The 18,150-nt window shown below is 28.6% G+C and overlaps 5 protein-coding genes across 5 annotated transcripts; all 5 read right to left on the bottom strand. All coding sequences in view use genetic code 12, as the record gives it.

Moving 5' to 3' along the window:
• Positions 1–1,463: 1,463 nt before the first annotated feature.
• On the bottom strand, positions 1,464–2,840 carry AFP99 (Afp99p; the record flags this gene model as incomplete). Its single annotated transcript, XM_064907563.1, has 2 exons — positions 1,464–2,591; positions 2,826–2,840. The coding sequence occupies 2 exons, from the start codon at positions 2,838–2,840 to the stop codon at positions 1,464–1,466; spliced, it is 1,143 nt and encodes a 380-aa protein (XP_064759308.1).
• A 206-nt stretch (positions 2,841–3,046) lies between these two features.
• DFJ63DRAFT_315806 (uncharacterized protein) lies at positions 3,047–3,421 on the bottom strand (the record flags this gene model as incomplete). Its single annotated transcript, XM_064906620.1, has 1 exon — positions 3,047–3,421. The coding sequence occupies one exon, from the start codon at positions 3,419–3,421 to the stop codon at positions 3,047–3,049; it is 375 nt and encodes a 124-aa protein (XP_064759307.1).
• Positions 3,422–3,564: 143 nt separating this feature from the next.
• KRE9 (Kre9p) lies at positions 3,565–4,929 on the bottom strand. The gene has a single exon (XM_064904489.1). The coding sequence runs from the start codon at positions 4,523–4,525 to the stop codon at positions 3,707–3,709; it is 819 nt and encodes a 272-aa protein (XP_064759306.1). The 5' UTR covers positions 4,526–4,929; the 3' UTR covers positions 3,565–3,706.
• An 852-nt stretch (positions 4,930–5,781) lies between these two features.
• On the bottom strand, positions 5,782–6,888 carry DFJ63DRAFT_337888 (NAD(P)-dependent alcohol dehydrogenase; the record flags this gene model as incomplete). Its single annotated transcript, XM_064908616.1, has 1 exon — positions 5,782–6,888. One exon carries the CDS (start codon positions 6,886–6,888, stop codon positions 5,782–5,784), a length of 1,107 nt encoding a protein of 368 aa, XP_064759305.1.
• An 8,883-nt stretch (positions 6,889–15,771) lies between these two features.
• Positions 15,772–16,422, bottom strand: DFJ63DRAFT_315802 (uncharacterized protein; the record flags this gene model as incomplete). Its single annotated transcript, XM_064906619.1, has 1 exon — positions 15,772–16,422. The coding sequence occupies one exon, from the start codon at positions 16,420–16,422 to the stop codon at positions 15,772–15,774; it is 651 nt and encodes a 216-aa protein (XP_064759304.1).
• Between the last annotated feature and the right edge of the window lie 1,728 nt (positions 16,423–18,150).

The raw sequence follows: 18,150 nt of genomic DNA, 5'->3' as shown, positions 1-18,150 counted from the left end.
TATGAGGATTAAGATTTGATAATGAAGTTTGAGATACCACTCTTGAACCAGTTATACCGGGATATCTTGTAAATTCCGTAGGTTGTTGGATTTGAGTATTATCTAATTTACTACGATAATAATTTGAATTTGAAGTCATATTACTTGAAACACTAGCGGAATTCACCATGGATGAATTTATTTTATTAGGTGGTATTGGATCTTCAGAAGATGAACTATCATTATAAAGTAATCTTGTATTGGGAGTTTCATTTCTAGTATAAGCATTGAAAGGTCTTCCATATTGATTATGAATGACATCTTCTTCGCGACCAGATGAAGAAGAAGTGGTTGAAGGTTGTCTTGAATCATAAGAACTTGATTCTTCTACTTCAAATGGATTATTACTTTGAGTGGAATTATCCACGGGAGGAGGAGGAGGATTTCTTGGAGAATTCAAGGTTAAATCTCGATGTGACATGATGAGAATGTATGAGTTGGATAAGTTGATAAGTAGATAGAATGAATAATTCTATTTGTTTACTATTTATTAAAAGTGAAGTGATGTGTGGGGTGGTGTATGTATGGCTTAAATTAATTTTGTGTTGTTTTCAAAATTGATGTTGTTGTTGTTGGTCTGCTTTGTGCACCGTAACCAAGAAAATTATTAAAAGCGATAGAATAAGGGTGAAGGGGGGTTGGAAGATGGATAGATTGAGATGATGAAGAGTGAGTTCAAGATGATTGATTGATTGATTGATTGATGAAAAATAATTGGTGTTGTCAAATTGGATAAATTGTAGCAAAGCAATCTTAATGGGAATGGAATGGGAACAATGGGATGGATGTATGATATGATACGATTACCCCTTATTATGTCAATCCAATTCAACCACAAAGATGATAATGACTCTAGAAGATACTGTAAGATACTATGATCTTACCTATATAAAGCGAATGAATGAATGAATGAATGATCGATTGAACCAAAGTAGATAGGAATTGCTAATTAATTAATTAAAAAAAAACTATCAGCCTACTTCTGTTAGCGTGTTTTTTTGAGTGAGTTCGTAAATTACAAATTGGTCTAGAAAAAGGATGAGCCTTTCGCAATTTAGGATGAAGAAGGGGATGGGATTACACTAATGAACTATGATTGATCAGAAGGAACAAGTTAACTATTGATGGGATAAGAACAAGAGGAAGAAGAAACTATTAACTAACTAATTAATTAAAATTTACATGTGGTGTGTTGTGTTGATAGTTTTAGTTGACAATTTTAAACTTTTATTTTGAGGTGATGAATGGTGTCTTTAAAGGGATAATCTTATATGGTTATATGCAGTCACATAGTTAATAATTGATATTAACCCATTATAAGACAGACATGATTATAATAGTTACAAACCGTTTAATGTTTATTCTCTAGTTAATTATAGTTATAGTTAATCTATATGAAAACATAATAGAGAGGAACATATGCTTCAATTAATCATTAATTTTAAAAAACTATCAATTATAGCAGTTGCGGCCAAACTTGTAATTTCAGAATTGGTATCAAAGGGAGGACTTACTTCAACTATATCAGCTCCTACAAGATTTATCCCCTTTAAACCATTTAATATACTTAATAATTCTCTAGTAGTGAACCCACCCACTTCCATTGTTCCTGTAGCGGGAGCATAGGCGGGATCCAATACATCTATATCAACCGATATATAAATAGGATCATTGTCATGTTTGATGGATGATTTTAATTTTCGAATTATCCCATCAATACCAATCTTATCAATATCATCAGCCGTTATAACATTGAATCCACATTCTAAATCATGCTCATGATCATATACTTCATCAATCAACGGTGCTCGCATTCCAATATGATAATTCCCCTCGGTAGCGATATACCCCTTTTCATGAGCATAATGTAAGAAAGTTCCATGATTCAAAGACATATAATTCGAGATCCCACCGCCTAAAATTTTAGGATTCCAAGTATCAATATGACTATCGAAATGGAAAATAGTAATGGCTTGATTTAAATGATTTGAAATCGATTTTAATGGCATAAGAGTTATTGTATGATCTCCACCTAAAGTTATAATCTTGGGAATATTACCATTATCAGATTTATAATTTGTATGAATTGAATTCTGACCTCGATATAATTGATTCAAAGCTAATCTATTATCAAACGGAGTTAATGGTACATCACCACAATCTATAATAGTATAATTATGAGTAGACGAATCATAAGGGTTTCTAGGGTATGCTTTCTTCTTACTGGTCTTTACACCCTTCATAAGTCGTCTTGAATTACTTCTGATCGCTTCTGGACCAAATCTTGCCCCAGGTCGATAACTTACACCCGTATCGAAGGGAGCACCTAAAATTGCAATATCGATTTTTTCCTTATTATAATTATCAGGATTGAAACAATTGAAATGAGGAAAATGGGCATATGTTAAGATCCCACCGAAGATATTTTGATCAAGAACAATATCATCCACGAAATTATCATGAGGTAATTTTAACGTCGATTGAAGGGATAAATATTGGGAATGATGAAATTGAAATTGTTTATCATATTCTGACAATTCAATGTCTTCTTCCTCTTGATAATGATCATGGGTTATTATTGATGGTCCTGTGATTTCTTCATATAAACTATCTAAAAATGATAAATGGGAAGTTGTTGACTGTGAAGAATCTTGTAATATTTGTTGATCATTAGTAGGAATGGCAGAAATAATTGGTACAATCCCCAACCATACCCAATATGACTTGATATACATTATCGATAAAGACTACTAGATACCAATCTACATCATTAAAAGAAAACTTACGATAAAGTTCATCATATATAGTGTTTTAGCAATTTTCAGATTTCTTACTATTTGTGTAGCGGCATTTCTCAAATAGGGAAAATTATTCCGTTCAAAGAGCCAAGACCACAAACCCATACTACAAGTACTACAAATATCAATATCAATGCAATTCATACTACCAGAGTATAAACGTATATTATTCACATTATCACAAATTACACTGAATTATCTAAGTCAACCTAATTGGAATAATATCTCCTGTAAAGAAGAAATCCCATTATTAATGAATTAATTAAAATAGTCATGAGATTAACTATAAGTTGATTTCGTTTCGTATTTGATTTTGAAATAGTTGGAGTTGGCAATGGAGTAGTACCGAGGAGATATTCTTCTTCATCTAATTTAAAATCTCTCTTTTCATTCATATTGTCATCATCATCAATATCATCGTAGTATGGTTGTTTTAAGTCAGATTTGAGATCTATTTGTGGTTCACTTGGGGCATCGATTAGAATTGGTATGGATGGAATTATATCATTTCGTCTTGGATTTATCACATATGTATCTTGTATAGATGCTGAGTCTATTGGTGATGTTGGTCTTTTCATACACATCTTGAGTCAGTTATGTTAAAGTCTTTATAAGAAGTAGTTGTAAGTTGTTATCGATAAATTTTATTTTATTTTATTTGTCTCCCTAACCAAAAATTGAGCCTTACAACACACTAGTTAAATTAAAATATGTATAAAACTATATTAAAAAAAAAAGTCAACCAATATTAGATTTATATATATAAAAAAACAACAAGAATAACAATAATACGAAAAGAAATAATTATTTTTAACCTATTTTACAAAGACACAACCAAATGAATGAAACATAGTTGGTACCTACTGATTTTAATCCAACCATCTCTTTTTCTTAGTGGCACTACTTAAACTTGCTTTACTAACTCTACTTGAAGCAGGATAATAATAATTTGGATAAGTTGCAACTGTGGCCCAATTAACTAATGAACTTGGAGTATAATCCCATCCTGGAGTGATGGTGGAATAAACTACCGGTGAACCAGCTTGAGTGGAAAATAATGTGACTGAACTGGTAGGATATCTTATTGACCATGTAGTAGCAGTAACTTTAGATCCAGGTTGAGTTTGCATGGGAGCAAATCTGGTAAGACCAGTTTGTAAAGTATATGGAATACTGAAAGATGCTGAATTATAAGTAGTGGTAACGGCATTTCCACCTGAAGTTTGAGCAGCTGGACCAGCACCGGTAACTGTAACTTTCCAAGTTGAAGTTGGACCTTGCATACCAGTTAATTGAAATCTTCCGGAATAATGAGTGGTGGTAGCTTTTTGAAGGAAAACAGTATAAACTTGTAAGAAATAATAACCATTAGGATAAAGAGTATTTTTGATACTTACAGAATAAGAATCTGATGGAACAGCTTCATTTGATAATAATGGATTATTATTATCACATTGAATTTGTAAATTTGAACCAGTACATAATAATATAGTATAAGTTTGAGCATTGGTTAAGGAAAAAGTATCTGAACCGGAAACAGCATCATCGACCCATTTAACATCAATGACGGCTGCACCTCCTGAACCAGAATAACTATCCCCTGCTGAAGGAGAAGCTATGGATACATCAGCTAATGATGAAGAAAGATATAGGGATAATAAGGTTATTATTATCGATATGAAATGCATGATGTGTTATGATGGAGGGTGGGTATGTGTGTATTGTAACGAATGACTGAGTTTATTAAGTTAGGATGATGATGATGATGATGAAATGAATTGAATTGAATGTGTATGGAGATCTATTAATAGGATACTAATAAAGAACGAACGAAGGAAGGAGGGGGTATAAATAAATAGAATGGTGGTGTGGTGATGAAATAGATGGATGGATCAAATAGATTAGGATGGATGGATGGATATAGTTCGATGTATATGACTATATGATATGTTGATGATATGAAAGTTTAATGATTTGGATGAATGATAAATGTGGTGTTGATAGTTAAAGTGGTAAGGGTTATATTGCTTTTCTTTTGTTTAAAGTCTGATGGTTCAAAAAAAAAACAATTTTTTTAAAATGAGTCGTGTAATTTTACCAATTAGTTTATAGCCTCTCTCTCTCTCTTTAAATAAAAAGAAATTTTTTGTTTGTTGTCATTTTTTGATTTCGTGTTTTTGTGAATTATTCCTTAACTATGAGTGTGTACCTGTTTAGGGATTTGATCTATAGTTAACCCAATTTATAATTACAATCATCATATTACAATACAAATCAATACAAATCAAACCTAAACAATAAACGTTATTAGAACTCAGGGTTGATTACCTAGAAGTAGTGATAGTATCTAAATCAACTGCCATGTTCAGTTTTGATTTGTATCAGAATGAAATTTTTGATCTCTCTCCTACACAAAACTTCAAAACAATCACTTAATAGTCTTGTGTTATTATACATGGCTTATACCATTATTTCATAGTAATACAATCTGAATTATGCAATTTGATTCGTTGCGTTATATTAAATTACTACTTCTCATTTCACATCAATTGCTTTATTTTACAAGTCTACATTATATTATTACTATCTTTATAAAAATTATATATATTAAATTTAAATTCTATCCTAGAAAGTTAGTAATAACTCTCACATACTCTCCACAACACAATTCTATAGCAGAAAGGCCAATTGGTATACTAAAAACTATTAACAGCGTGCTACAACCCCAATTTTTAATTCTCATAAAATTGAAAGGGGAAATGTTTGATCTATTTATATTTTGACGCTTTAAATTTCATTTTGTACCACAATTTTATAACTATGACCTCACCCTTTTTGCAACTTTCTTTATTAATTCTAAAACCATATATTTTAATTTATTTAGATTATTTAAATACTATTATTAAAAAAAAAAAGACTTTACAGTCAAGTTTTTAGATAAAATCTAATTAAAGGCATTTTCAAAATCAGTCAAGACAAATCTATATCTAACATTACTGTCATTAATTCTAGTAAGAACTTGATTAACACCTTTAGCACTGATTGGAATTTTTTCAATCCATGGTGATAACCCCTTATCAGCAAATAATTTCAATAATTCATCCGCTTCTTTCATAGATCCAATAGCAGAAGCTTTAACAGTTCCACCATTTGAAATCATAGGGAATGCACTAAATTGTAATTTTTCATTAACAGGGGGAGCAGAAACATTAACGAAAATTCCACTTAATTTTAATACTAAAATATATGGATCTAAATTTGCACCTTTACCCGAATTAGCACAATTAAGAATGAAATCAAATTCATTAAAATGTTCCTTAAACCAAAATGGTTTCTCTTTAGTAGCAATTAATTCATCCGCTCCTAAACCTAATGCATCTGCTTTTTTAGTATCAGATCTTGAAAATGCATAAATTTTCTTAGCCCCTAAAGCTTTGGCAATTTGAATTGCCATAGATCCAAGTCCTCCAATACCGACAATCCCAATTGTTTTATTAGATAAATCATATCCCGCATTTCTAACAATAGGAGAATAAACCGTTAATCCACCACATAATAAAGGAGCAGCGGCATTGATATCTAAATTAGTTGGAATTGAAGCAGCATAATGAGCATTTAATCTAATATGAGAAGCATATCCACCTTGAGTAACATAATTATCCGCTTTGAAATCAACAGTTCCATAAGTGAAAACATGTTTAGGACAATATTGTTCATTATTGGATAAACATCTATCACATTCACCACAACTATTAGATTGAGCTCCAACTCCAACAATATCACCTAATTTATGTTTAGTTACAGCTGAACCAACTTCAACTACTTCACCAATTATTTCATGACCAACTACTAAATCAGATCTTGGATGAGGACCCCAATTACCTTTGATTTGATGACAATCACTACCACAAACACCACATGCTTTGATCTTAATGGTGATATCTTCCGGTAAGAATTTTTTAGGTTCATAATGAACTAAATGAGTTTCATTCCAAGTTTCAGGACCATAAGCAGCGAAACCAGAGAATTGAGCAGGAACAGAGTTTGACATATTTGTTGTTGTTGTTGTTGTTGGTATTAATTGTTTGTTATTAATCGATAATAATAGAATCAAAATAAAAAATATTGACGATATTCATAAGTGATTTGGCAGTATTTTTATACTTCAACAAAATGATAGCTCAAGAACTATACCGTCAATTGGTTTAATTAAACATATAACACAGATTCACTTCCGATTACCTTATACAATTATGACTATGAAATCATTATTAAGATCATTATTCACGATTACTACTACTAGTAATTTTTAGCAGTAATTTGATTTTCTAGATGAAGTAACCCCGTAATGATATGGTTGGACAAACTAACCATAAAGTTCGCTCTATTCTTATTTCTTAAACCGGGCAACTGTTGAATGAGTGGCTGTTTAAGAAGCTGTTCTCATGTTATACCATATACATTATAGTTTAGTTTAGTGCTTGTTAGATCCCGGCAATTATCCCATTTAGGAAACACCGGTATGTACAACTTCGGAAAAAAAATCTTTTATTTTCAGCCATCCAGCGAACAATTCAATTTTGAAAGGCTTTAATTTTTAAGTAATGTTAGATTACACCAAATGGGAAATAACCTTCTTGGATTGTCACTAAATGAATAGTTCGGTGGAGTAAAGAAATGGCTTTTACTTTACTCTTGATCTCCGCATTTTTAATAAGAAATAGTTTAATTAAATCCATGTCCACAGCCCCAGTAATTGTCGCCTCGAGATCCGAATTTTAGAAAATTATATATTTTTCAATATCTTCCCATCTTTAATTGAATCTGTTAAATTACGGGAAACGGTCCGTTATCGTAAATGTAAGCACCTTAATATTAAATATGGAGATATACATAGACCTTAAATCGGAAGAAGGAGATAGAACTTGTGAAGTAACAAAATAAGAATTTATACCAAACCTTTTTTCAAATCATTGGTGGGTATACCAACAGACTCATTACAAATGATGAATAGTTCGGCCGTTACTAGTTCTATTATATTGATGGTAAAGATATCATGGTGGCAGAGTGAAATTTGATTAATTGTAAGAAAGGTGAAGAATCGATGAAAATAATCTTAAATTTAACCAACTCGAATATTATGATACGTCGTGCTTATTTGAGTAGGTTAATTATCAATCATTTTATTTGTACAAATTACGACTTCTCATATTATTTCCATTATTTTAGTTATTTTACAAGTCTACATTACATGTTTGAAATTATATTATTATCTTTATAAAATTATTGTATATTAAATTTAAATTCCTAAAGAGTCAGTAAGAGGCTGAAAGTCCTATAATTCACGTCAGGTTAGTATTAACGCCAACCTACTCTCCTTTACATAACGAGCGAATAGAACGAGCCATTGGAAAAGTAAAACAAGTTACTTTCATTAACAAAAATTGAAATTTTTAATTTCAAAGGGAATATCTTGCTCTATTTATACGTTGATAAAAAATTCTTTTTGTGGTTCTCATAATCATATTCGCAACTAACCTCAACATACATAATCATACCTAGTTAATACTTAAAGTATAGTTATAACCTACATTTTTTAAAAGATGTGTAAATTGATTTTATAAATGTTTATTTAAATCTATAAATCTATAAATATCCTAAATAATGTTAGTAATAAATCCTATAATTTATAATAAGTAAGCTAAGATCACCAAAAACAGTTCTCAGGGAAACTTTACAATTGACCACAGCGTAGTATATTATTTCTTAGTATATCTATGTATATCTTGGAACGAAGGTTATAAACTTAAACTTTAACGAAGGGAATTAAATCTAAATAAAAATGGAGATATTTTGGATCTATTTATATGATGATTTAAAATTAGTTGAGTGTTTCAGAATTTTTATTTTCTATTTAATTTGAACGAACAAAATAGTGACTTTAATGATCGTATTTACTACTATATTTTACAAATCTACAATAATGTAATGTTTTTATAAGTTTTTATAAGATGTATATTAAAAGTTAATAAATATGTTCCTAAAAGTTACTAAATACAATTTAATCCTTATCGTATCTCTCTTGATAAAATATTTTATAATGACTGCGAAAATGATCATGGATTATTTTTTAAATGCGAAAAAGGTCATCGTCGTCGTCTACACACACATCACTACAATTTCTGAAACACCATAATAATAATAATACAAATGTATACATTAAAATATATAACTACAACTTTTTTTACTCCTAAAAGTTAGTATATTTCCTAGATTAAGCATTGTAAATTATAAGAACATATATTCAATGTAAACGGAGGGATCTTCTTCTTAACACCATTAAAGATAATACAAAGTCTAACCATTGTAACAAAACTTTTAGAAATTATCATGTTTAGAGGAGATATCACATCTATTTATATGTGGAAATAGAATAAATAGAATGTTTCAGATTTTTTTAAAAGTAATAAATATTAATCCGTCGTCTCTAATAATTTTTAAACTCATCGATATTCTGAAACATGATCATATGATTGAATCATTCATTATTCTTAGAATAAGTGACCTTCATACCATATGACTACTGGTTCATATTTTCCCTAAGATGTACTCACATGCATTAGAGTCACCCTCCTTCTTTCCTACAAACTAAAATAACTATGAAGATAAAATTTAATAATAATAAAATATATTAACTATACACTACAATTTGAAATCAAAAAATTTCAATCTACATTTGAAACCTAAAAGTTAGTATGAAAATTTCCTATATTAAATGAAATGTTAGAAGTTATTAAACAATGACAGATACAAGCCATATGAAAAAATGAATGACAATTTTTAATCACTAGTTAGACAATATATTTCCACCACCCTGATATTTATACTCTAGGATCCACAAATATTTACCCGATGTACACACCAATATACTATTCTTTTCAATATAAACCTTTAAAGGGGAGATATACCATCTATTTATAGTTGTAAATAGTGAGTTGAAAAATTTTCATGTACGATATATAATGTTTCATATTTGAAACAACATCTCTAGAGTTTCATACATATGATTCAATGTTTATGCTTATTAGTTTTAATCTTACGTGTGTTTCGCATCTTGATCATTACTGATGTGATTGGTTCATCAAGACAGAGAATAAACATCAAGTATTACTCTACAAAGTAAATGAATACGATTATAAAATTTAATAATATTTATATTAACTATATACTACAATTCAATATTTTAAGGTTATTTCACACTTTATTGAATTTTACCTTATTTGGAAATTTGGTTGGAGCCTAAATGTATGTTAGTAAGTAAATATCCTATAATTAATAATAAACATTATCAATGAAATCAAAAGCAATAACGAGAAATCTAAGGTCTTCATAACATAATATAATAATCCCAACATATCGATATGCTGTAAATAAAAATTAAACGGGAATATTACATATATTTATATTTCAAAATAATGTGTTTCAAATCGAAGAAATAAATATTGGGTCATATCTGAAACGTCTTACATAAATTTTTTTAAACTAATAGTGACCTAATCATTATTATTATGAGACGTATGCTTTTACTTCATATGAATGGTTGCTACAACACCTATTAAGATTCAACAAACATTAAACTCTCTAATCTGAATCTATCTACAATAATTATTATTATAAGTTGTAATTATATATATATATTAAAATTTTGCTACTACTAACGTCAAAGATATTTTTATTTCATTTCAAGCAATAATATTAATTACCTTATTCGGAACCTAAAAGTTTGTTAGTAAGTAAATCTCTAAATTGAAAATTAAACGTTATCTACAATAAGAAAAGAAAATGGTCGAAATATTCTAATATTAGTATTTTCCATATTAATTTTAGGATATTGATTTAAAATAAATTTCAAAGTTGAATATTGGATAGGAGGAATTTTGATCTATTTATAGTTTTTGAATGTGTCAGTTTTGATAATGGTTAAAATTTCTTTTTCATTTTGTTTATCACTTGAAACAACCTTTTATTATTTTGTAACAGGACATCTGATCTCTATTCTAATAAGTTGGTAGTTAAGGACCTTTATTTGATATGAAAATTACTTAAAAGTTGGTTAGTAAGTAATTCACTATATTGAATATTAAACGTCAAAATATTAAGTTAAACAACTCCGTAGGGGTTGTAATTGAAACCAAGCCGGTAAAGATCAAGTTGTCTCTATTGTTTAATTATCCAATTTTCCTTTCCCCAGACTTTTTTATTTTTATCTCTCTATAAATTTTCATCCCACATCCTCATTCCCATCGCCATCGCTATCCCTATCCCTTTCTCCTTTAAATTTAACAACAGCTCTACAATTACAATTACATATTAAATATTTTTCATTTTATAAAACACTGTATATTATATCAATTAAGGTAACGTTTCCACTTGACTTATCCTACTTCTTAATTAGACAGAAGTAATCATTACATTTCTGAATTATAGACCTATTAGTTAGTAAATCATATCCTAGATCATATAAAATAATTAATAAATAATAGAATTCAATTTATCACTCAATTTACCTTGTCCTCTATTGAACATATGATGTTCCTTTTCAATTCAGAACTGTTTTCAAATTTGACACAATCCCTATTGCTATCTTTAGTTAGTACCATGAAACCTAAATAGATAATATATGTCAATCATGAGTTAATAGTAAATATAACGAATAACCATAATAGTTCTATCCTCGTAGAAAACATAGTAACTAAAGAAGAAGTAATCAGAATATGTTAAAATAAATTTCTTCAGCATTTAATATAACTCTTGATTTGATGCTAAGTGAAAATCCTTTTCAAGTGGTAACTCTTGAGTTAATAATATTCTAAACTTTAGTTTTTTTGGGTGTACCCCTGATTAAGAGAGAGCATCTACAATATTTATCATAAATTACATAAATGAATATATATATATTAAAGTTAAACTATAATAACTAAAGTTAGTAAAGAATTCTAAATAGATGTTATGATCTTAACAAAAACTTGGAATTATATTTATTATAACTTTAAACAGAATCATGCTAAATCAGTTAATTTTTGCCTAAATAGATAATCATAATGTTAGAAATTAATTAAACAAATTCACGTTAATTTACAATTAGAAATCGATTATCGTTTCAAACAAAGAAACGCTGAATTACTTCAAAAAAACAAAACTGAATTATGACATTAGGTTTATTTATGAAACCTTGGAATGATTATTTGTAGAATTCAAAAGTGTTAATGGAGACATTTCAATCTCTATTTATAATTTTTTAATCTATAATTTTATAATTTACAGATCCCTCTGTATAGAATAAGACTGCAATTACATCTTCAAATGAATATGTATAAATAATGTATATTAACAATAGGCAAATGCCTTAATAGATCTCACATAAATATATTATATCTTTCACATCGTAAATATTATAAACAATATTAGCTTATCCGTTACACAAATAACCATAATATACTTAGTATAATCATCAACTATAGTTAGTAAAACTAGAGGATATAATCCCAAAATCAACCTAAATAGATAATTAACTTAAGTTAGATGTTTTAAAACGATATTTAAAGTCATTCACTCAGATTCAGTTGACTATTTCACGGCAATACAACTAATCTCAATATGATCCGCAATATGCACATTATAAAATACATCGATGGCTATACCGAAGGGGTTAGTAACATTAAACCTAAATAGATGATAAGTTAGCTAAGCTTCAAATCTATGATAAAATCCTTCACATATAACAACATTGTTTGAAGATACGAATGAATCCTGTTTAAAAGAGTAATACTAAATTTGTTCACTTTAAGATTAGTTTTTTCTTGATACTCCCCCTTGATACCCCTGATATCACATAAATTTTGACATCAATTTCTACAATATTTCATCATTAAATTGATTGTATAAAATAATATATATATTTAAATAATGTAACTTAGATTAGAAATCCATAGTAACTCCTATGTTAGTAAATGATACTTTTCAAAAGAAAAGTCCTAAATATAATCATAATGTTAGATCTCTTGTAGAGACATAGACCAAAGTTTTCTCAACATGTATCACTAGGACATCCATCAATAAACACTATGGAAAAAATCCACATTAAAATAACCAACCATGTAAAGAATAGAATATGATTTAATCTGTTACATGTTTGTTGTTCATATTTTTATTGACTTACCCCCTGACAATTTTGTGATGTTTGCGAAATTTAAATCAATCTACAAATCGTCACTACAGTTTTGAATATATGTATATTAACTATAATTTTTTTAAATAACGAAAGTATATTATTATGGTCAGAATTTAACAGCAACTGCCTCATAACAAATGGTATGTTGGAGATAAAGAACTTTATGCGTTACTACATGCCCATTAAGTTGAGCTCCTATAAACTTTAGCTATAATATTAAGTTAGTATTAATCCATGATATTTGCTTGATAGTTAGTAAATTTATATCCTAAATTAAGTTAGTAAAAGTAATGATCCTAAATAGACATTTATCAAAGATAGAATATATTATAAGTTAATAATCTAATCAATATCATAAGTTGTTGTTATTCTCGTTATAAAGTCCATTGAAAGACCGAACCATCGACCATGAGCTATAGGCAATGGTTGAATTAGTCCATTAATTATAGGTATTAATGATTGACATTTGAACCATTAAGAATCACATAAATGTTCAGAATATTTATGTTACGTTGTTCACTTGAAATTTAATCGTATCTACAATTTAAATAATTTGAGTATATAAATAATTTATATTTAACCTTATAATATTAACTAATGGTTAGTAAAGTAGATCATACAAAAATAGAAGTTAAATATCTCTCCTAATTTCAGGCCAAAAGAATTCAATACTACAGATCTTAAGACAATTTTATGATTAGTCTCCATTATAAATTAACAGCATTTATTTTAAAACAAAGCCATAACCATCCTTTTTCATCGATACGATGAAATCAAGATAGCATATGACCTTGCAAATATAGTGAATTCTAAAACTAAAATATTAATATTATCCTAAATAAATAAAAATAATGTTCGAATCATATTCAGTGTTCCTCAATCAAAATATGGATCCTGAACAAACTTAGTTGGAATCTTTTTTATTTTAACAGATTCAAAATCAAAATCATTAATAAAACAATAATTGAACTACTATTTATATTAATTCCACTTTATCATACCCCCATTCAAAAAATAAACTTTCTCTAAACAATAACCCTCTCTCTCATCAAAATTTAACTTAATTAATTAGTTATCAAACTACCTTGAGATGAATGTAAACTATCAGCAAAATTGGCATTTATATTTAATAACGGTAATTGGTTTAACTCACATGCAGTAGGAGCAGTTATACTACTTCTTGTTATGATTGTATTATCATCTTTACCTTTTGGTGATTCATAATAAGGATTAATTGAATTTTTAGTACTAGTTGTATTTATAATTAATTGATCTTTTCCAAATTGATCTTTTTTAGTATGACTATTTTGAGAATTTGTATGAGATAATAATCTTGAAGACGGTATATATTCTCTATGGTGATGTTTATTAGTGATACTTTCAGTATTAGTGGTATTATCACTACTACTGGTAGTTATGATTCGCGGTATTGGGTTTGAACCATGATTGATTGATCTTGATTTGACTGTATTTCGAGTTATAATTTCGTCATCAATATGATTATGATTGTTTTTATTATCATTGGTTGATTTATCTTTTCTTGATAATAAATGTTTAACTTTTAAAGAAGTTGATTTAATTAATTTCCCCATATTGTCCATAGTGAGTAAGATGATTAATGCACTCATTAATAAATAAATAATAATAAATAATAATAATAATAATTGAATTTAAGCCTAGTTATGATTAAATGACAATAATAATCATAATATTTACTAGAGGTGGTGGTGATTGTTTATATATATATATATATTATATATATATATATTAGTTATAAATTATAAAATTTGACTGTGAAAAAGAAAAAATTTAACATCTTCACCAAAAAAATAAATTTTTAACAACTATTGATGACTATATAATTACATAAAACTTTAAAGTCAGTAAAGTAAGAAAGGAAGGATGCAAATTTATCACAGTAAACATTTTACAAATTCATTTCATTGTCCGCTAAATTCTGGTTTCTATGGCGGTAGACGGAACTAAGCTTTTTTTTACTAACGTCGCTAAATGTTCTGGCACGGGAAGGGAAGGGAAAAAATGGAATTGTCATTTTTTTATTGCCGAAAATTAAGTTATAACCGTTAATTTCCCTAAATTTATTTGCCCCTAACGAGGGAAAATGATCTTTGCTTCCATCTAATCTAATCACCATCGTGTAATCTGATCTATCTCCACCTCCATTAGTAAGTGAGTGAGTGAAAAAAGAACCATCATCAATCTAGGATCAGTTGACTCACCTGGTAACTCTCACTAGACTCCCGGTGAACAAAGGATTTAGTGATGAATTATTAATTTAATGGCCCGCGTTAATGCGCTTTAGTGACAATTAAGAAAAAATTTTATCATCATCCATTCCGTCACTCACTAATTGAAATACCAAGAAAAAGTTTTGTATTTGAAGCATTGTTCTATTTAGTGAATGAAGGCAACATTTTTAAAATTGTGTAATGATTTTTGCATACCATTTTTATTAATGTATACGATGTCTAAATAATCTGTTTCAACTGTTTCATCGTACCAGATCCAAACAACTTACACGTCTACAAATCATCTCTACAAATCTACAACTATCATGTTAAACCGTAATAATCTTTATATTTTTATATGTATGTATAAAAAATCTCTATAAAATTTATAATAAATAACCCATAATTAAACCCCAATTTAAAACCCCAAAATATATTAATAACAAAAACATCCCTAACTAAATCTAACCAGTTTTGAGGAAGTTTTCTTTCTTTCATCATTCATCATGATAGTATGACCTGTTTCCGGATTATAACTCCAAACATCATCATCATCATCACTATTGGTCATATTGATATCATAAGTGTAAAAACTGTCATTACGAGTATGACCATTAACAATTGATGCATCATCATCATTGACAATTACTTCTTCTTCTTCTTCATCATTATGATCATCTCCCATCATAGAGTCATCACTGGTATATGAAGAACCATCAAAGAATGGTGAATTTATTGGACTTGTTTCAAAAAATGGTGATGAAGCACGTCCATTAAATGAATTTATTCTATGACTTGATAAAGCATGCGATGAACTTATAACATTGAATGGTGGTTCATCATCTATAGTAGGGTCGTTTGTAATGGAAGCAGCAGAATTGGCAATAATAGCATCAGTAACATCTGAAGTTGATATTCTTTTAGTATATGTGATTCTTTTAGTAGTAGTGGTGGTGGTGGCAGTACTAACAGTATTCTTTGATTGTCTATTTCTATTACCAGCACTTGATTTTATTTTACGTTTGGGTATCACTGCTTTAACTAAGAAAGTAGGATCTAATAATGAAGGAATGAACATTAACATTTTCATTGGGATATTACTCATTGGAATAGTTTGTACTTGACTTGACTTGACTTGACTTGATTAAATAAAACATTCAAAATATAAATTAAAGAAATTTATTCGTATATTTATATATTCGTACGACAGAGATAGAAAATAAATAAGCACTAAGATGATTTAACTTTAAAAAGAAAAAAGCCCAGCTATTCCGAAAAGGGAAGTGTTCCTCTGTCTGTCTGTCTCTCTGTCTGTACTGATTTAGTAATTAGTTCGATTATGTAATCGCCTTCAAACAAATTTGATTCGGAGATTATTTGTTTTGTTCGTACATACGACGAATTGTTCTGCGTTGTTCTTTGTTTGTTTTTGTGGGATTTCTTTCTTTCTTTTTTTTCTTAATTCTCCACGACATTAATTTCGATCTATTCTATACGACGGACTACGACATGATAAGAATGTCTCTTCCCCGTTTTAAATCCAGAAACTGTTCCGTTCTGCATCGTTTATCTCCATCTCAACTTTTAGTAATATACGGACCATTCCAAGAAAAACTAATATTGGATGGCAAACAGCTAATATCAACTAACTTCATTTAATTTGCCATCAATGATATTCATCATCATCATGATGATTAAGAAAAATGTCACCAATTAGTTATTCTATTCTCCATTCCATTGTATCCATCCACTCTTTCCTTTCCTTTCCTTTCCTTTCCTTTCCTTTCCTTTACTTTACATTATCCTACTTCTACTAAAAATATTAATAAGCGTATTAATAAATAGTGAATAATAAAAAAGATTATAATTATTTTTTAATACCCTTGTCTTCCATTATTCTAAACTATTTAATAACGTATATGTATGAATAGTATGATTATGGCTTATTAAAGGCCTTGACTTCCAAATTCAGGTTCAGCCCTTACATCCCTATCAATTGATAACTATAATTTTTGTTCTATACGTCAAATTTATGTTTTATCTTTTAGTTTCGTGGTACGGCGTCACGATGGTTTTCTCGTAATTCGTATTAGTATTGTACCTTATTTAGGTATTATTACTGTTTATAGATTATTTATTTAATGGATCAATCTATTCCCCTCATTCTTATAGTTAATCTATAACCACTTTATTATCTGATATACATCCAAACCTTACTTTGGGGGGATCACTTCCATGGCTTCTGGAATAAACGGTTTTCAATATTCCTTCTTTCCATCTTATCATTTATTCTTCTTTCTTCTCCCATTGTCGTATGTTAATGTCAGACAGTTTCCCGATTATGAGTTTGGAATATGAGATAGGGTTTGAATTATACTTTTTTGATGATAATCATTCATGAGGAGAATTCAAAAATATTATTTTTTAATTATTATCAATCACACATTGTTTAATGGAGATCAGTATGCCACCATAAAAAAATAAATAAAAATTTTAAACTACGAAGACGATGACAATAACCATTCATTATTATTGCTTAATTATAATTAAATTAGTAAACCTTTTCATTTTTTTAAACTTCCCTATACCCATTTTTGATGACTTCTTTTTCTAATCTTAACCTATTTAGGATTTTAATCGGACATTAATATGGTAGCGTATTCTTTAATGAAGAGAGGATGATAAGGCTATTACACTTTAAATCCCCGAGTCTTTGGGGTACGACATGATTTTATTAATTCATTAGTTAAATTATGATATATTACAACGTTTTATGGATTTCTTCGATATAATAACCTATTATTCGTTTAATTTCAATAGAAGCTTTGGTTTC

The sequence above is a fragment of the Scheffersomyces coipomensis genome (assembly GCF_036884675.1).
Source record: "Scheffersomyces coipomensis strain NRRL Y-17651 chromosome Unknown DFJ63scaffold_9, whole genome shotgun sequence".
Classification (NCBI taxonomy): Eukaryota; Fungi; Ascomycota; class Pichiomycetes; order Serinales; family Debaryomycetaceae; genus Scheffersomyces; species Scheffersomyces coipomensis.
This window is presented reverse-complemented; position numbering and strand designations above follow the sequence as displayed.